The following is a 21,539-nucleotide window of genomic DNA, read 5'->3' as shown; positions in this document are numbered from 1 at the left end:
TTTAGTTTGAAGAAGCTTACTTGTACCATGGAATTATTAATGGACTCAGTCATCATGTTGTCTGTTAGGCACTTGATTGTAAAAATAGAAAATTAATAAAATATTTATTAAAAAAACTAAGGTGCTTGTGACAAAATTTTAAATTGAAGCATATTTAAACTTTCCTGATCAGAAGAGCAAGAGTAACAAACAATAAATTAGTGTGGGAGTTGCATAACGCATAAGTAAAATGGAGTTTTGCTCCATTTTACCTTTTTTTGCCACAGTTGTTAAGCAAATCACTGCAGTTGCTAAGTGAATCATGAGGTTATTAAGAGAATATGGTTTTCCCATTGACTTAGTTTGTTGGAAGCCAGCTGGGAAGGTTATAAACAGTGATCACCTGACTCTAGAACAGTGTAACTGTCATGAATTCATACCAGTTGCTAAGTTTCCAAATTTTGATCAGGTGACCGTGGGGATGCTGCAATAGGTGTAAGTGTGAAAGCCAGTCATAAGTCACTTTTTTCAGTGCCATTATAACTCTGAATGGTCACTAAAAGAATGGTCATAATTCAAGGACCATGTGAATATTAGATTACATAGTCATAAACTATACAAAAATCAGTATGTTTTATAGCTAAAATGATTCAATAAATTTAGTTGCAAGTGACAACCATTTATGTTGGAGCATCCCCATCCAATAATAATAGTTTATTAATAATATGCTACAATAATATGTTATATTGTTACATCTTATAATTTTGTATTTTTCCCTCTCTCAAAATTAATGTGTCAACATGCTTTTCATCCTGGTTTCAAAGTGAAATTCTCCATAAAGCTAACTAATCCAAGAAATTTCCTACGTCTTATTAACATGACCTTTGCTGTACTTTACATAGTGCTTATATTAAATTTCAAAGGACTACTGTGACTGAACTTTAAAATGCAGTTATTTGTTTATTCAGCTATATAACTTTAATGAAATCCAAGTTCACTGACATGGTTTGAAGGAACAAAGTATTTTCAGTAGGAGTTTGTGCATATTAATGAGAAAATGTAAATTTTCTGCGGATTTACAATATATAACAAAGCATAACTATTCATTTTTTTTAAAAGACAGCTTATCAATCATCTTGTACATTTGCTTTCCTCATTTTGTGCACAGGTGCTTCTTACCTCACCTCTTACCTTGTGGATTTTTCTGAGCGATACAAGAGACAATGAAATCATAATCAGGGTTCCTCAATCAATTTCAATATTCAGATTAGTTGATATATCAGTATGTCATTTTAACATTCTGAAATTCATTTTAACAGAAGAAACATATGAAGAGAGAACTCCAAAAGAAGCTGTCCTTCTTCCTCCTCTGCTGTTTCTACCAGGAAATTGAGTGGTTGGACTGTTGGGCTACTTGGTCACAAACTGGTACTAGTATGTAATAAGACCAGATCCAACCATTTTGTGGTTGATAAATGTGCAAACCTGATATATGTTACTGAGACCTAGCCGAGAAAAATCAGTAATGTCACCTTCTCGGAAATATGTCCATATGGGCTTCAGGTCTGCACCAACTGGGATGCCAGGGACAGGGAAGTGGGATCTGCCATGACACCTTAGCAGTAGCCAGTTTACTGTTCCAGAGTTGGCTAGGTAGGGTGCCTTTCTTTTTTTTATATATTTTATTAACTTTTTAACATGGTCACCTTAATATTCAGTAAACAGTGTGTTGTCTGGGTTTACATTTAAAAAAACATTCGCTAACAAATTGGTTTCTATGATCTATAATCCACACAATAGCTTTACTTGATTTCCTCTTCTGGGTGCCTTTCTGTTCAGTGCTATAGAGCAGTGGTTGCTCTAGTTCAGCGGTTCCTAAGCTTTTTTATACCTCTCACCCTTAGAAAGCTTCTGATATATTGTTGCACCCCTTGCAAAAGTTCAAAATAATGGCAATGAATTATGCATATACATTATAATTCTGAAACTTCTAAACCCAAGTTTTCGCACCCCCTGCTACTGATCTTGCGTGATCTCATGGTACTTTAGGCCTCTGCTCTCTGCAAATGGAGATGAGATTTGTGGCAAAAGGCTTTGCAAATGGACGTAAAGGCTGAAACATCAAAGAGTTTCCTCCATTTGTAAAGCATTTTACTCTCTTTGCAAAAAGCCTCTACCATTGAGAACAGAACCCCAGGTTGACGCACGGGTTGTCCCCATTTCTGTTTCGCCAGCAGAGGCATTCAGGAAAGGGCTCTGCAGCTGAGAACGGAACTCCGGGTTGACACATGCATCGCCCCTGGCCTCTAGTTCACCGGCAGAGGCTTTCCAGAAAGGCCTTTCTGCCAAGAACAGAGCCGTAGGTTGATGTGCACGCCGCCCCCCCAGTCTCCATTTTACTGGCAGAGGCCTTCAGGAAAGGCCTCAGCAGCTGAGAACAGAGCCCCAGGTTGATGTGTGCATCACCCCTGGACTTCATTCTTGGCAGCAAAGGCCTCGATGCCTCTGCTGCTGAAAACAGAGGCCAGGGCAACATGTGTGTCGCACCCGGGGCTCCGTTTTCAGTGACTGAGGCCTCACGGCCTTTGCCGAGAAAAGAGGCCTAGGGCAACACGCACATCAATCCAGGGCAACATTTGCAGTGGCTGAGGCCTTTGCTGCTGAGAATGGAGGCCCAGGTTGTCGCACATGTTGCTCATGGACCTATGTTTTCAGTGGCAGAGGTCTTGAGGTCTTTGCCAATGAGAATGGAGGCTGGAGGCAATGCACGCATCAACCTGGAGCTCCGTTTTCAGCAGCTGAGAACAGAGGCCCAGGGTGACACATATGTCCACCCAGGGTTCCATTTTTAGTGGCAGAGGCCACAAGGTCTTTGCTGCCAAGAATGGAGGCCCAGAGCCATGTGCACGTCAACCCGGAGCTCCATTTTTGGTAGCAAAGTCTTCGAGGAAACCTTTTCTGCCAAGAACAGAGGCCCAGGGCGACACACGCATCAACCCAGGGCTCTGTTTTGTTGGCAAAGGGCTCTTCAAGCCCTATGGAGCTCTTTGAAGTGGCGCCCATAAGTGCATAAACATTTTTCGGTCAGAGGATGAAAGCTTCTGGGAGCTATGATCTTATGCTAAGGCACCCACCCCACTTTTGCAGAGAATGGGTGGCTGACTTTTTGTGAGATCAAGGCATCCAGAAGCTTCCAGCCTCTGCACGAAAAGTGTTTGCATGCCAACAGGAGGCTTGTAGCTGCCCCAAACCTCCCTTTAGCATGCAAAAACTTTTCTGCGCTGAGCCCGGAAGCCTTTGGAGGAGACTCACCAGGCTGCCCGCCTCTCCAGAAGTGGCAGGCAGCCCTGTGAGTCAGACAAGCTGAGCAAGTCATGCTCATCCTGCTCTTCTTCTGCTCTCACTGTTCACCAGGAGCAGGCAAAGAAACAGACTGGAGAGGATACAGATCTTCACAAGATAAGTGACCTGGCATGGCAGGATTGTGGAGGAGCAATTATGGGGATCCCAGGGAGGGAGAATGAGGTATCTCAGTGGGCCGGGGGATGCCTTGGATGGTCTGAAGCAGGTGGCCTATTCCATCACTAGCCCCCCCCCATGGCCTTCCCCACCGAGATACCTCACGTGCAATTAACAATTAGTGAATGCAGTGATCGTGTTCAAGGTATGATATTCACTCCTATGAGTCTTTGAGTTACGAATGGAATGGGCAGGCTCCATTACATTTGTAACTCAAGGACTACCTATAAAATAGCTCTTAAATATTCAGACATTAAATACTGTTTTAAAATATGACATAGTTTCATGCTAAAATGTAATTGTGTTAACTCATAAGTTATTAAATACATCACCACTAGCTACAGTTTTACAAACCAGGTTACAAACATTATACAGTTTACACTTTCTGCATATTACAAAGCCACCTCATGTCCTAAAGTGAAGAGAGGTTATCATTTTCATATGAAATTTTAAAAGAGAGGGCTTATTAGCAGCAATTTAACATAATTTAAGATTTATTTCTTTTTTGACATACTAGTTCTAGGTTCTTAGATTCAATATTACCATAGCAGTTTTTCTATATTCTTGACACAATGTTGGAAAATGCTGGACTTTGATCACTTTATAACACTCCAGTTAAGCCCATGATACCCAGAGGTTTATCTGAGGGTTCCTTTTCTGAGTTGCCAGTTCCTTGTGGCTGCCAAGATTAAAAATCTGATAATTAGATGAAAGTTGGCAAAGCTAGCACAAGCCATGTTGGCGAGACAGATAATGCAAATTAGTAACCTATTTGATTCCATTTCTGGGGAGGTCCTATGGGGAAAGCTCCAGGCTCCAGGCAGATGTTTACCCCTGCCTCATTTATAAATTACATGAAGATACAGGCCAGAATGTAAAATGTAATCCAAGGAGCACCTTTCAAAACTTGTTCCTACAGAGGTAAATAATAAGCAGTGTTGTGCAATGGGTATTGGACCACACTGCAGAATTATTGTTTTACCTAAGTAACCTGATAAGTTGCTGCCATTCATGTTATATACTGATCATGCAGTGATTCTTTCTCAATCTCAAAGTAGTCTTAGGAGAGCACCAAAAGCTCAGACCGTATTGCCTTGATAATCACTAACAGATTAACAACTAGATAACAAGGTATTATATTTTGCCAAGAGACCTAGATCAAGGAATTGACATATTCAGGATAACAATATTAGAAGAATAAAAATAAGAATCATTCAAGCCTTTTACGAAAAGTCCTAAAATAAGCATGTTCAATTTTTATTTTATTTGTTATGCTTTGATTGCTTCAAAATCAAAAGCAAATATAAATCTGGAGACCTGTCAGAATTTGTTCCCATTCTACATGGATGTGCCCACTGTCAGCTTTTCCAAGAGTACCAAAAATTCTGGACCAAATTTTTACAAGACTCTGACTTTAAGTACCCAAGCTCAGCGCACACACACCTAAAGCTGGATTGCTGAAGAACTCATTCCTGTTCTGCTTGGACAAGCTAACATCAAAGTCAGTATATTTCTAAAGGTATTACTCTGTAATAAAGTGAAAGGTTTGGTCATTGTTTTATAAATATATAGAAGGATAGAATCAAGTTCACATGAAGTGTTAATACCACTTTATAATGCCTTGGTAAGGCCACACTTGGAATACTGCATCCAGTTTTGGTCACCACGATGTAAAAAAGATGTTGAGACACTAGAAAGAGTTCAGAGAAAAGCAACAAAGGGGACTGGAGGCTAAAACATATAAAGAACAGTTGCTGGAATTGGGTATGTCTAGTTTAATGAAAAGAAGGACTAGGGGTGACCTGATAGCAGTGTTCCAATATCTCAGGGGTTAACACAAAGAAGCTATTCTCCAAAGCACCTGAGGGCAGGACAAGAAGCAATGGATGGAAACTAATCAAGAAGAGAAGCAACTTAGAACTAAGAAGAAATTTCCTGACAGAACAATTAACCAGTGGAACAACCTGCCTCCAGAAGTTGTGAATGCTCCAACACTGGAAGTTTTTAAGAGATTGGACAATCATTTGTCTGAAATAGTACAGGGTTTCCTGCCTGAGCAGGGGATTGAGCTAGAAGACCTCCAAGGTCCCTTCCAACTCTGTTATTCTATCCTATTATTAAAACTAAACGGTATATTTATTTTTGCTGAACTCTATTCCCATAATTAGTGGATGATTACAGAATGTTATCATTTTAGGACATCATGGTACCACAAAGTTTCAGCCTTGGCTTTGGTCATTCATTTTATTACAAAAAGTTAGTTTCTAGAACAAAGAATACTCATCCTTGCCCCAAATAAAAATATATTATGATTTAATGAGATGTATGAAGACAAATCATCCAATGGAATATATACTGGGCAATTAAAAGATGGAAAGATAAAAGTTATATCAAACAGAGGCTCAGAAAAAAGTTCAGTCTTTTTCAGAAGTGGTTAAATGAGAGTTAGGTGATTCAACACATGATTATGAAGCAATCCTATGTCCCTATATTTCATATGGAATGAATAAACCTATGAAAGCTATAATGGGTTAAAGAAAATGTGTCAGAGCAATGAAAAAATACATAGGAATCTATACATAGGATTTTAATAAAAGCAACTATATTTCATGTTTTCACCTACAAGCCACATACCGAACTAATTTATTTAAGCGACTTCCATCCATTCTTCATTTGAACTTCTCAAGCTAGCTAATGGGAAGGAAATAGCACTATTTTTGTTTATCTGAGTAATATCTGTAATGAAGGAGAAATTATTCTGGCTTGTTGTTGTTAGTTGCGAAGTCGTGTCCGACCCATCGCGACCCTATGGACAATGTTCCTCCAGGCCTTCCTGTCCTCTACCATCTTCTGGAGTCCATCTAGGCTCACACCTACTGCTTCAGTGACTCCATCCAGCCACCTCATTCTCTGTCGTCCCCTTCTTCTATTGCCCTCAATCTTTCCCAGCATTAGGCTCTTCTCCAGTGAGTCCTTCCTTCTCATTAGGTGGCCAAAGTATTTGAGTTTTAGCTTCAGGATCTGGCCTTCTAAAGAGCAGTCAGGGTTGATCTCCTCTAGGACTGACCGGTTTGATCGCCTTGCAGTCCAAGGGACTCGCAGGAGTCTTCTCCAGCACCATAGTTCAAAGGCCTCAATTCTTTGGCGCTCAGCCTTTCTGATGGTCCAACTTTCACTGCCATACATTGCAACTGGGAAGACCATAGCCTTGACTATACGCACTTTTGTTGGCAGGGTGATGTCTCTGCTTTTTAGTGTGCTGTCTAGATTTGCCATGGCTTTCCTCCCGAGGAGCAAGCGTCTTTTAATTTCTTGGCTACAGTCCCCATCTGCAGTGATCTTGGAGCCCAGGAAAATAAAATCTGTCACTACCTCCATTTCTTCCCCATCTATTTGCCAGGAGTTGAGAGGGCCGGATGCCATGATCTTGGTTTTCTTAATGTTTAGTTTCAACCCAAGTTTTGCACTCTCCTTCTTCACCTGCAACAAGAGACTCTTTAGTTCTTCTTCACTTTCTGCCATTAGAGTGGTATCATCTGCATATCTTAGGTTGTTGATGTTTCTTCCGGCAATCTTAATTCCAACATTTGATTCATCTAGCCCTGCCTTTCTCATGATGTGCTCTGCATATAAGTTAAATAGGCAAGGCGACAGTATACAGCCTTGCCGGACTCCTTTCCCAATTTTGAACCAATCAGTGGTTCCGTGTCCAGTTCTCACTGTTGCTTCTTGGCCCGCATATAGATTTCTCAAGAGACAAATAAGATGGTCTGGTATGCCCATCTCTTTAAGGACTTGCCAGAGTTTGTTATGATCCACACAATCAAAGGCTTTAGCATAGTCAATGAAGCAGAAGTAGATGTTTTTCTGGAACTCTCTAGCTTTCTCCATGATCCAGCGTATGTTAGCAATTTGATCTCTAGTTCCTCTGCCTCTTCGAAATCCTGCCTGTACTTCTGGTAGTTCTCGATCCACATACTGCTGGAGTCTAGCTTGTAGAATTTTAAGCATAACTTTACTAGCATGAGAAATGAGTGCAATGGTGCGATAGTTTGAACATTCTTTGGCACTGCCTTTCTTTGGAATTGGAATGTAAACTGATCTTTTCCAATCCTGTGGCCACTGTTGAGTTTTCCAAATTTGTTGGCAAATTGAGTGTAGCACTTTTACTGCATCGTCTTTTAAGATTTTGAATAGCTCAGCTGGAATACTGTCACCTCCACTAGCTTTGTTGTTGCTCAGCTTTTCTAAGGCCCACTTCACTTCACATTCTAGGATGTCTGGCTCGAGGTCAGTGACCACCTCATTGTGATTATCAGGGACGTTAAGCTCATTCTTGTATAGTTCTTCTGTGTAATTTTGCCACCTCTTCTTAATCTCTTCTGCCTCTGTTAGGTCCCTGCCATTTTGGTCCTTTATCATGCCCATTTTTGCATGAAACGTTCCTTTCATCTCTCCAATTTTCTTGAAAAGATCTCTGGTCCTCCCTATTCTATTGTTTTCTTCTATTTCTTTGCATTGTTCATTTAAGAAGGCATTCTTATCTCTTCTAGCTATTCTTTGGAATTCTGCATTTAATTGGGCGTATCTTTCTTTTTCTCCCTTGCCTTTCGCTTCCCTCCTTTCCTCAGCTATTTGCAAAGCTTCCTCAGACAGCCATTTTGCTTTCTTGCATTTCTTTTTCTTTGGGATGGTTTTGGTTGCTACCTGTTGTACAATGTTGCGAACCTCTGTCCATAGTTCTTCAGGCACTCTGTCTATCAGATCTAATTCCTTAAATCTATTTGTCACCTCTACTGTATATTCAACAGGGATATGATTTAATTCATACCTGACTGGCCTAGCGCTTTTCCCTACTTTCTTTAATTTAAGCCTAAACTTTGCAACAAGAAGCTCATGGTCTGAGCCACAGTCAGCTCCTGGTCTTGTTTTTACTGACTGTATAGAGCTTCTCCATCTTTGGCTGCAGAGCATTCTGGCTTGCAGCATTACAAATTATAAACCAAAAAATTTAAGTTGACTTTTTTTCCTCCTATATAAACACAATGATAAATTACAATTCTGGAATGCATAAACGTATGCAATATAGCTATAAATTATAAAATTATGTGGAACAATAGTATGGAGAACAGAATGTATTGTGTATATAGCAGAATGCAGTATGTTACAGGCATTACTGAGTCTAACCAAATTATGGTGGCTCAAAAAAAAAAGAAAAAAGACAAACACAAACTTTACAGGTAACTATAAGTTCTTTAACACTTGTGTGTTAATAAACATTTACTTCAAAAATTATTTTAATTTGGTATGCACATTGCATTGTACGTAACCATTTATTTAACTATTTCTTTGGTCTAAGACAGTGCTGGCGAACATATGGCACGAGTGCCAGAGGCAGCACTTGGAGCCCTCTCTGTGGGCACGCATGCTGTCATTCCAGCCCCACCTCCCCCCACAGCCCCTGCCTCACCAGCAGCTCCCCCGAGGAGAGTCACCCCTGGGTGCGGCCCACACAGAGCAGTGCAGCCAAGCACATGGCAGCTGGGCAGCAGATGATGCTGTGGGGCACGGGCAGAGGGAGTGGCCACCATGGCACTGCAGGGCTGCCTGTGGCGGCAAGTGGATGGCCCTGAGGGCAGGCAGGGTGAGGGCGGAGCAGGGCAGGGATGGGCGGGCAGAGCAGGGGCGGGGCAGTTTTTGGGCACTCGGTCTCTAAAAGGTTCACCATCACTGGTCTAAGAGGAAGCCAGATAGAACCTACTGAGATGTCAAAAATAATGCCTAGTGAGATTATCCAGTGAGTTTGTGAGCCTATATGACATCAAGGAAGTGGACAGAGTTTTCTGTGATCTCAGTTCTGACACGTGGCTTGGATCCCTGTTTACTGGGCTGTTGAAAAGAACTAGTGCGAGAATTGGGAGGACATGGGCTCAAGTTAACACCTGAGATAAAATGAGATCCCAGCAGACCTGAAAGAGGTGCTGGTTTGCCTACTTCTTGAAAAGCCTGGCCTGGATCTAACAGTTATCAATAACTCCCATTCCATCTCCAACCTTCCCTTTTGGAAAAAAGTTGTGGAGAAAATAGTGTGATTACAATTGGCATAAACAGCCTGGTGTAAACAGATTATCTGGCTTCACACACAGGCACATTGTCATGGTTCCGTCAGATGAAACTCTTCAAAAGAACTTTGAGGCATTGATTACCTTAAAGAATATTTATTCGAGAAACAAAGTATCGGCACTACATAATTAAAGCCAAAAACTGAATTCCTCTCCCCTGGGCACAAAGTAACAAAGCACAATTCCCTCCTCCAATAAACAGTCATAAATCACATTCCCCAATTAGCTTGAAGCCGGGCTTTCTCCCCAGCTCTCCAGCCCGCCAAAACTCTATCAACTCTGGGCCCAATGACCATGGATTCCCATGGCTGAGTTATTGTTATGACTAACTGGACTCTAATCCACATTCCCCCTCCCAGCATCAACTAACTCTAAAAGCAAGAGAGTAAAATAGCTGCATTTCCATCTGTTGTCAAAGCAAGAACATCCAATGTTAGCACCATTGATCAAATCTGCATAGGTCATTCTTATAAATGACAGGTAGAAAGACTTGGATGGAGGAAACCACTAACCCTAACCACTCCTGTCCTCTTCGATTTCTTGGTGGCTTTTGCAATAATTTTCCTCAGCCATCTGCAAAGATTGGGAGTCTGGGGCATTGTGTTATGGTGGCACCACAACAACCTGAAAAAACTGTTATCAGTAAGTACTGGTAGGAGGGGAGAGATCAGGTTGTAGAATACTGTTTCCAAGTGCATTCCAAGTACCAGTTGCTGCCTTTAAAGTTGTACATGGCTTATGGCTCAGGTGTCTAAGAGATCAACTTTCAAAATTGTCCCTGTCTGGATGGTCACAGAATACTTACTAGGTTTTCTTTCCTTAACTACTGTAAAGTGCAGCAGCCTGCCAGTAGTATTTACAATAGCAGTTTCCCTTTTATATAATACTTTAGCCCGAGATGTTTTCATAGCCTGTAAGCTGGTAAAAATTTGGCTTTTCCAGAAGTTCTTGGAGACTAATATGTGTAGGTATGAAGAGGCATGGAGACAGTCTTAAAGAAGATAGTCAATTGTTATTATATAAACAACAACTTACCCTGAAAAATGAGGAGTATGTTGAAAAAAAAACTTAACATTTTCCTTTTTTGGTTCTCTTTGGTATAAGCAAAGAGAGGAGAGAAAATCTGTCAGGCTTCCAATATTCTGTTACTATGCTCTAGTCCAGACATGTCAAACTCGTGACAACACATGACATCGCACAACGTATCGGAGGCTTTTCGTCATTGCTGGCAATGGGGTGGGCGTGGCTTCCAGATGACATGTCCAGCCTGCAAGCCGGCAGTTTGACACCCCTGCTCTAGTCTATAACAATAAGTAGAATTCCAATACTTCTTGCTGTATCTGTTTCCTAGCCTGATCTACTCAAAGGGTTGACAGATAATTTTGTTAAATTTTGAAATACAATTTTATTTTACTGCTACTTTAGTATTTGTAAATAAGACTGAGAATTAAGGTGGTAAATACAGTAAAACAGGGGTCCTCAACCTTGGCAATTTTAAGACTGGCAGACTTCAACTCCCAGAATTCCTCAGCCAGCTTTTCTGGCTCAGGAATTCTGGGAATTGAAGTCCATCAGTCTTAAAGTTGCCAAGGTTGAGGACCCCTGCAGTAAAAGGCACAAATAAAGCAAATCTGCCCAAAATCACTCTAAAGGGGAGATGGCTAGCATAAAATTAGAAATAATTAATTAATCTATAGCTCAGACCACTTAGCAACAAAACAAATAAAAATTATTCAGAGAGGAGGAATCAACCCTACGAAACAAATAAACCTAAATGGTTTGATCCAAGCTTCTTTTAAATGCATACAGTATTCCCACTGCACCTTTTTCTCTACTAGAAGGCTGTGTCATGGTTCCGACAGATGAAACTCTTCAAAAGAACTTAAATAATCTTTGATTCAAGAAACAAAGTATTAGCACTACATAGTTGAAGCCAAAAACTAAATTCCTCTCCCCTAGATACAAAGTATCAAAGCACAATTCCCTCCTCCAATAAACGGTCATAAATCACATTCCCCAATTAGCTTGAAGCACGGGCTTTCTCCCCAGCTCTCCAGCCCACCAAAACTCTATCAACTCTGGGCCCAATGACCATGGATTCCCATGGCTGAGTTATTATTGTTATGACTAGCTGGGCTGTCATCCACATTCCCTCTCCCAGCATCAACTAACTCTAAAAGCAATAGAGAAAAATGGCTGCATTTCCATCTGTTGTCAAAGCAAGAACATCCGATGTTAGCAGTGTTGACAGGCTGTTAAGCCACTCATTTCTCCTCACAATTTGATTACTATAATGTGCTCTGCATGGATCTACCCTTGAAGCCTATTCAGAAGATGCAGGGATGGGAATGGTACCTTATGCTAATGCGATCCTACTTCTTCATACATTGCACTGGTTGCCAGTTGGCTTCCAGGTACAATTCAAGGTGCCAGTTCTCACCTTGACAGTATAGTCTGTGGCTATCTGAGGGATCAGTTTCCTCCAATTGTTTCTGCCCATGAAGCAAGATTATTCATTTCAGTTCCTGTCCATCAGTGTCATCTTACAACAGCCAGGAGGCATGTCTACTCTTTTGCAATATCTGTCCCCTGGAATGATATTTCTATAAAGATTTGTGTAGTTCCCACCATGACGACACTTCAAAAGCTACTTAAAACATGGTTGTTCTTCCAGGCTTTGGGATAAGTTAATTGTGCAGGTTCTTTAGTTTTAGTTATAAATATTGATTGATTGAATGAATGAATTGAATTGAATTGAAAAGAGGTACAGAGATTTTAGACAGCAATGCTAACCAAGGAGAATAGGAAAACAGCACAAAGCAAATTTCACAACACTGCAAATATCACAGATTACATAACAACAACCCTATTATGAAATACAAAAAGGAGAATCGGCCACATGAAATCTGTCCTTCAGTAAAATCAGAAAGCAAGCATATTTTTTAGGTAAATTACTGTAATGTTGCAACCAATTAGTCACAGAAAGAACTTAGCAGGATTTATATTACCAAGAAAGCAAAAACACAGTAATAATTCATTTTGCAAGGATATTTTCCTCTTATACTACAACAATAATAAAATAGTAACAAGCTTGAAATTTTTCATTCTGGTTTTGAACCAGTTTACTTGGTTATCATTTGTGACATAGACATAAATACTTCTCAGCTCAATTATATACATTCAAAACAAAACAGATTTATTTTTAAAAAATATTTCCATTGTTAAGGGGCTCATCAAGTTAAGCTCAATTATCGGTGACTATACAAATAATTATTATGTCCAATAAACCAAATATAGCAATCTATATTTCTCTCTACAACACTTAAATCACTGATAAACAACATCTAGAGGAGATAAGATGTGATGACTCATTCAAACATGTGTTTATTTGTGCAAACTGCAATTTTACACTGCGTTTTACATTTATGCATACAATTATATAAGTTCAAGCAATAAAATCACATTGTTTCCTTTGCTATTATATTTATTCATTTAAAATATTCATAGACTGCTGGGCCTACAATCGGAAGGTATTGTGGTAGGTCACAATGCACACCATCAAGATAAAACAAACAAAACTTTAAAAAAAAAACACCAAGGTAACAGACAAATAATGTTTAACATTATTTGACAGAGAAAGAAAATAATTTCTGGCTACTCTATGACTGTCAGTATAAGAGTAAAAAGCACATTCAACCCATCTAGATTAGATATCTACCCACAAGTATCCTTATTATTATCCTTATTATTATTATTAGTTTACTAGTCCTCTTACAGTATTGTGACAAGATTCCCACATTAGTATAGTTTACCCTAATCTTAAAGGCTAATGAGAAAGAAATGAGTTTTTGTGACATATCTGTGACCTCATTAGCAAACCTCAGCAAGAATTTACTTAAGTTACTTCAAGCAGACGTTAAACTACAATAGCAGCAAAATTGAACCATGTACCGTATGTTCCCAAATGTAACAGGCATAGCCATCTAAAGTCATTTTCATAGCCAGCCTTAAAGTTAGGAACTGAAACACTAAAGAAGAGAACTTGCTACTAGTCAACGCAACAGGAAACATGGTCAATGTTTTCAAAAACTATTGTGTGATGTAAGAAGATGAACATATATTCCTCTCCCTTTAAAAAAAATCCTGTGCAGTTAATTTCTCAGGGCTGAAACCTGATTGCAATGGATCCCAATTATTTTTTATATAATATTTTATTAGTTTTCTAATTTTACAATTAAACATTTAAAAAGCAACATGGTGGCTGGGTAGTCAATAATTCAATAACATACATAAATCTTTAGCACAAATCTCAAGTTACAACATCAAATATTTCCTCTCTTTTCCCCTTAATATCTACTATCTCATATTGAGCTAATATAGTTCTTATTGCTATCAACTAAAACCATCTTTGTTACATTTATCAATAGTTTTTAGGTATACATATCTTAATTGTGTTTGCATTCAATCCTTACATACAATCAATGTTCTATTATTGCTTTTTCCCAGGCTTTAATTTCCCCTCAATATTCAAGTTAACAATTTGTGTAATTTCCAAGCTTTAGGCAACCAGAATTTCCCTTATTTCAACTTCTACATTTCCCCTTTTATAACAAAATCTAAAATTCTAAATACACATCTTGTCTATCTGCATATAATCTTATTCTATTTTCTAAAAGTTATCTATTTTTCATCATATTAAACCAAAAGTCTATTAATTTTATTATCTATTCAATTGTAATGTTACTTTATTTTCTAAAAATTATCTATTTTCCACCATATTCAACCCACTAATCAATAGTATAAAATTCCCTCTACTAGATCAAAACCATAGTTTCTTTCGGCCTTACTCTGACTTTTTTCCTTTGCCAACTAACTTCCATGTTAGTGCTTTTGAATCCTCAATCCCTCTATTATTATATGTATTATTTGAAATAAGAAAGACCATTTAATTACAGGTTTTTTTGAACGGACTAGCCCAACTGTATTCATTTAATCTCCTCCCTATTACTCCAATTTCCCACAATTGTCTTGATAAATTTATCTTCCATTCAATCTGTTTTTCTTCCTTTTCCTCAAATTTTTTCTGATTTATGTAAAAAGTTTTTTCCATTTTCAATGTTGTCAGACTCTTTTCTAATTTTCCCGTTGGCTGGATCTGTTGGTCAGTTGGGTCTTCTGTCTTAGTATTTAGTTGTTCCACTTCTCAATACTTGCTGCATTGTTAGTTCTTTGGTTGTAGTCAATATCTGGGTTTGTATATCTAAGCTGGCATCTTGTTCCTTTATGTTGCCTCTTATTTTGTTACACTCTGAAAGAATGGTTTTGTGTATTGATTTCAACATAAAAAGGATTTTTTTCCTGATCTTCATCCATATTCTCTTGATAATGTATTAAGTTGAAAATTTTAAAATCAAACATTAAAGTTTTTTTTGTTTTTATAGCTACGTATGGGACATCTATTTCACGTGTTCCACTTTATAGTGGAAATTGTTTGCCAAGTAAGAATTTATTCCATCATCTTGTATAACAGATACTTCTCATGTAAAGAAATAGGAAAACAATTTCCCACATATAGCTCTGAAAATCAGTAAAGGTTTATCTTCATAGTTCAAACAAGCCAGATAGATATGCCACCCTGCAGTTCCTTCTTTATAGCTGAGTTTTTCACAGGTGGTATCTGACAAGGTCAAAGAGTTTTTTTCTAAATTCTAGGCTTCAAGCCAAGTCTTTTTTAGTCAATAACAAGTTGTAATATCATACTTTGCCACAAGAAAGTAAGAAAGAAAGGGTTTTCTGCAGACCGGGATGCTGCCTGCATCCCACAGATGGAGCTTCACTTGTTTGTGTGGACCAGTTTCTGGCATGTCACAGACTGGGACTAGTCCACGGCCTAGGGGTTGGGGACCCCTGCCATATGAAATCTACCTAAGAGTATGAGTGCTATGCCTTGTATTCTCAAATATCTCTACCAATTTAGAAGCAAGCATTGCCCACTGTTCTGAGAGATCAAGAAGAACCAACAGAATCTCTCAAAGAACAGCAACAGAATCTCTCCAAGGACAGAAGTCCTTCCGCTGATTCAGAGCTGAAAAAATGAGATGTTCACTTGAAGACCACACCAGCTGCAGCCCAAGTATCAGAGGAGTGGGGAACAGATATAAAGTTGCAGATAAATTTATCTTATCTCCCACTTGAGCATTTCCTGCTACAGCTCCTTTTTTCTGTGATATCCTTAGACAAATAACTGGAAAATACCATTTTAATTCTCTATCTATAACTTCAGCCACCAAAGCTATAAAAGGAGCAAGCTACAAATACACTTTCTAAATAAACAAACCTCACCAGCAGAAATTAAGACAAGTTCTTTCAATGCTGTGTTTAAACATGCTGCCATCTACTTTTGAAAAACATAGCATCCCAATGTACTACTAAAATATCTCTGATATTAACAATGGGAAATTGTAACCAACTGTGCCTCAAAAGATCACACTAGGGAAGGAAAAAGCATTTTCTTAGAGTTATTATGATTTAACTGTTTAAAATACACATCTTGTTTCTGAGAAGCTATAAGATTTTTATCTTTTTGCTAAAAGATTAGCACAGTACCTTCTTTGAAAAATGTCCTTCTTTGAAGTATATGGCCCTTCTTTAGTTTAATTTCCCATATCAAACTATAGTACTTCCCTCAAAGAGACAATTTTTATTACTCTACTACTCCAAAATACATCCCTTCTAATACTTTATTTTTTAAAAAATAAAGGAAATTACTTAAAGATACTATTGGGAATCAAATTTAAATCTGAAAATCAACCCAACTGCTTGCTCATCTGTCACTGTCAATAATCCAGTAATTAGAATATTTTGCAATGTTATTTTATTTACCACTTAAATACTGGCTATAAACTCTAAAACAGGGGTATCCAACCTTTTTGGATTGGCAGCCCGGTGGGAAAGGGAGGGGCAGGCACCTTATGCATGCATGCGCAAACGTGAATGTGGCCACATGTGCGTACGTGTGTACAAATAGGCTACAAGCATGCGCACCATGTAAATGGGGCTGCGAGCATGCATGTGAAGCTCTCAAAGACGGCGGCGCCTGAGTGAGGCTTGTGACACCACCACCGACAGGCTCGCAGTGATGCTACCACCAGTGTGAGGCTTGTGCCACAGCCCGCAGCAATGCCATCCCTGGAGCGAGCCTTGCACCCCCTCCCATGTGCAAGGCTCATGCTGCGGCCTGCAGCAATGACATCCTGGCACGATGAGTGTGCCGCCACCATGCAAGGTTCGTGCCGCCACCCTGTTCCAGGATTGTGCCACGGCCCGGTAGTGGGCCAGGGCCCATAGGTTGGGGACCTCTGCTCTAAAAGATGCAAAATTCCAAGACATCCAAATTCCAAATTAGAGAAAGCTGCCTCAATTGTATTCCCCTACTTGATCCCAACTATGTAACAAAAAAAAATTCCTTGTTTTTTACATATAGATTTATCCATCTTTTGTTCAGAAGAAAGAACCACCACAAAACTATCATATTGTAGAAAAGTTATAAGATGAAGATCAACACATTTTCAGACAGAATAGTGTCATGTATGAAGACTTCCAAGTCCCCTATTATCTACAATCTATATTACATTATTACCAATATTTATCCATTTTTATAATCTTACTGTCTGGCAAAAGTCCATATTTTAATCTTTAACATAGATCACATTCAAAAAAATACTAGTTTAAAGAAATTTCTAAAAGAATTGAAAATAGAAGCTTGGGTCCAATTTGTTTTAAAGAAACACGTTTCTTATCCCTTGCCTGATAAGCAACCTTCCATTCTTGATTTTTTAAGAAGATTCATCTCTTACACTAGCTCCAGGTTTCTGGGAAAATTTGTTATGATCATCTTTTGGTGATGAAATTAGATGGAAAACCCCATGACTATTTTGTTAAAATACATCAAGTGTCAGGTACAAAAAAAACAGGTACACACACTAAGTCCAATTAAATTGATATATTGCTAAACTGCCTATGTACAGGAATCTTCTCAATTAACAATTAGCACCTGCTTAGAGCAAGATAGACAGCACACTAAAAAGCAGAGACATCACCCTGTCAACAAAAGTGCGTATAGTCAAGGCTATGGTCTTCCCAGTTGCAATGTATGGCAGTGAAAGTTGGACCATAAGAAAGGCTGAGCGCCAAAGAATTGAGGCCTTTGAACTCTGGTGCTGGAGAAGACTCCTGCGAGTCCCTTGGACCGCAAGGCGATCAAACCGGTCAGTCCTAGAGGAAATCAACCCTGCCTGCTCTTTAGAAGGCCAGATCCTGAAGCTAAAACTCAAATACTTTGGCCACCTAATGAGAAGGAAGGACTCACTGGAGAAGAGCCTAATGCTGGAAAAGATCGAGGGCAATAGAAGAAGGGGACGACAGAGAATGAGGTGGCTGGATGGAGTCACTGAAGCAGTAGGCGTGAGCTTAGATGGACTCCAGAAGATGGTAGAGGACAGGAAGGCCTGGAGGAATGTTGTCCATAGGGTCGCGATGGGTCGGACACGACTTCGCAGCTAACAACAACAACAGAGCAAGATAAGGAATCACAACATTCAAAGGTGGTTGGACTTAGTCTGCATGTGGCTACATAGGGATTCTAGGTTGATCCCTCATTAAACTCCACCCACAGGTTCTGCCACTCCTCCTCCTACATCATGTTACAAATTAGCTAGCCATAATTATATTAATCAAACCCAATCTAAGCAACATAACTGTGATTTAATTGCAGAAAATTGTGTTGAAATATCCACAATCCATTCAACACTATATGTCTAACATGTTCATCAAAATAGCAGCTTCTTTCACTTTTTAAATTTTTAGTTAAGTATCTGACGTTTAATTCAGGAACCGTATCCAAACAAAGATTAACTATAAGTGCTAGCACATCCAATAAGTGACCACAATGTATTTGGCTATTTTAAGTTGTAAGCCAGCAAATTCTCAAAGATCACTGATTGTCATGTTTATTAGTAGGATCTAGGGCAGCGGTGTCAAACTGCCAGCCCGTGGGTCAGATGCATCATAGCAAAACCGCGCCCAACCCATTGCCGGCAATGGCAAAATAGTCACAATACGTCGTGACACGTCACGTGGTGTTGCAAGTTTAACACCCCTGATCTAGGGTTTCTGAACCAGAAGCACTAGATCAGACATGTCAAACACAAGGCCCGGGGGCCGGATCCGGCCCGCGAAGTGGTTTCATGTGGCCCGCGAAGCCATCCTGGAAACAGTGAGGGAACGGCCCCCACTGCCTTGGCCCTGGCCCAGAGACCCTCTTTCCGCCAGAGACCCTCAGATCTGTTCCACTCCTGCCCAGGCCCCCATAGGCACCCTTGATGCAAACTATGTAGAGCTGGCCACGCCTACCCAGTAGGCCATACGCACTCTAGCCACGCCCACCCAGTAGGCCACGCCCACCCTGGCCATACCCACCTGGCCCCTTGAGGGCAACCGCAATGCTGATGCGGCCATCAATGAAATTGAGTTTGACACCCCTGCACTAGATCTTAGGCCAAATGAATACAGGTCTGAGTTCTTAAAACTCTTTGCTAAATGATGTTACAAAAACAATTCCCTGAGTATGCCAGCAAACTACACATTCCTCACAGTTGATGGGATGATAACAATCTGTTTGTTTGAAAAGTAATCTCTAAAGTACGCTGTCAGCATGAGATGAAACTGTACTGTGGATGTGCTTATGGTATACTAGCCAAAAGGGGCCAAAACTCATCAGACTTTACTGACAGTGTGCTGCATTTGCTACAGGTACAAGTAAGTACAATAATATATACCTTATCTTATTAAAAAGTATTATGTGAAAGCCCTGAATAACCAAAGGCATAATAGATGATAGAAATAAGTATCCAATGACCTTTCTGTGGAATTTGGAAGATTGTTACTTGAAAATATAAAATTATTCTCACAGCAGACTAATTTACACATGGTCTGTTAGGAAGTTTGTTTGTTGAAAGAAGTGGAAATTAGGATGGGCTTGGCCAACTTTATTATATGAAAATATCTAAGTGGTTTGGTCATATAAGGACTGAATTGCAAAAATAAATTTATTTAAAAAGTTTGAATTGAGAGTAAAACTATTTGGGGTAATGTTGGCAAAATCTTGAAAAGAGAAACAAGAAATTTAAAGAAAAGGCAGGCTATGAATGTATATCTTAACAATGATTTGTAAAGGCAGAAAAGTATAGGGAGGGATACTGAATAGAAGCTATGTTAGCATTTTTTCTATCCCATTTAATTTTTTGGTTTATGCCTGATTACTCCTTTTCTGGTCTCTGTACACTATTACCTATCCTAAAAGCAAGTGTAAATAACGGACAAGTATGTACAGGGCACAGGGTACCTCACTATACTCCTTGATAACATGACTTGTTGGTCCTCGTAGTGTACGCTGCAATACAACTAGTTTTGTTTTGTGCTGTTTTCTTCTAAAACTGCCAGGGAGCCATGAGTCAAACATATTATTCCACAACTGACCAACAGAGTTTATTTTCAGTGGAGGAAAATGCAAAGTACTACTGTCATAGGCAGCACATATGCAACTGCCCACCCTCTATTAAGGAAATACATTTATTTAACTAGCTGCAATAGCTTGCATACATTATATAGATGGAACAACAGCCTGTTATTATAAGGATTAATAAAAAGTTATCTATTCTGGTAGCATGCACACAATTGGGTTGCAAATAAGCAGTCCCCTAATTTATAAGGCAGGGCTAGAATTTACCATGGAGCAACAGAGAGGCGACAACTACGTAACTTTCAGAGTACGATAGTCGACTGTTTGTTACTCTTTTGCTTCTCCCAATAGGCAGAAAACGGAAAAGTTTCACCATGCGAAAGCGGTGGTGGGGCGTTAGAAAAAGGGGCGTGGGAATGGCGAGCAGAACTCCAGTGGAGCAAGGGACCCAGGTGGTTAAGTTACCTGCGCTGGAAGTCTTGCTCAAAAGGAGTCAAGTAGGGATCTTTCTCCAGCAGTCGCTTCAGTTCGGCCGGGAACGAACTTAGCACAGCCATCTTTGTAACTGTAGTGGCACTTGACTAAAAGGAGTCATCTGGAAGCGCCCCCTTCCCTTCGGACCAAGCCTTAGATAGGCTAAGCCAAAAGAGTGGGCTGGTAGAGCCCCACTCCTCCCTCTTTTCTAGTGGAGCTAAACAGATGCTTTCCATTCAATCATTCGCTAAGAAAGGGAAGGCAGGACAAGGCCATTCCGGGTAATCGCCCGCCCCCTGCGACGTCGCTGGGATGATGCGGCAATCGGCACGCGGAACGTGGAAGATCTGCAGCAGCGAAGCCTCGTCCCCACGTATGACTCACGCTGACTGCTGGCTGCGCCCAGAGCCGGCTCGCTTGAAATGAACGCAGCTCTGCCCTAAATGAGTCAGATGTCCTAGGCACCTCACCAAAGCAACATTGTACGGGGAGGATCTCTACCAGTCACGTGTTGAGATCCCGGAACCAGGAAATGCCGCGTGAGGGGTTTATAAAGAAAGCGTTCTGGGTTCCCGGTCGGGATGTCCGCTTTGCTAGGAAGTACGCAAACGCAGTCGAGGATTTGAAGCTGTTGCCAACGAAAGGGCATCGGCGTTCTCGATGCTTTGGAAATTGTGAGCCGAGTTGTAAACTGCAGGCAATGCAGTTTAGATAATGTGAGAATATTTAGGGAAAGTAGGCGTAGTTAAAAAGTTTTTGCTGTGTTATAGAGACGAACGAAAAATACTGTTTAGTATTTATTTCAGTAGGATGTTTTTTGAGAGAGTGATAGGGCTATGTCTGTTTTAAAATTAGCTGTATATCACATGCAGTAATCGAATCAGAAGTTTTTATTATTGTTGTTACTGTTATTACCAGTGCAGCTC

At 39.9% G+C, this 21,539-nt stretch overlaps 1 protein-coding gene across 2 annotated transcripts in view; it reads right to left on the bottom strand.

The window, feature by feature from the left end:
• GBE1 (1,4-alpha-glucan branching enzyme 1) overlaps window positions 1–21,012 on the bottom strand; it is a 134,630-nt gene extending 113,618 nt beyond the window's left edge. The window contains exon 1 of one of the 2 annotated variants that reach the window (XM_081327310.1): window positions 20,605–21,012. In XM_081327310.1, the coding sequence (XP_081183436.1) occupies window positions 20,605–20,696 (92 nt within the window). In that variant the 5' untranslated portion in view covers window positions 20,697–21,012. The remainder of the gene's footprint in view (window positions 1–20,604) is intronic. The other variant, XM_081327311.1, reaches the window with a different exon arrangement.
• Window positions 21,013–21,539: the final 527 nt, after the last annotated feature.

Source organism: Vipera berus (genome assembly GCF_964194415.1).
Source record: "Vipera berus genome assembly, chromosome: 4".
Lineage (NCBI taxonomy): Eukaryota > Metazoa > Chordata > Lepidosauria > Squamata > Viperidae > Vipera > Vipera berus.
Note: the sequence above shows the minus strand (reverse complement) of the source record. Positions and strands in the feature narration are given on the sequence as shown.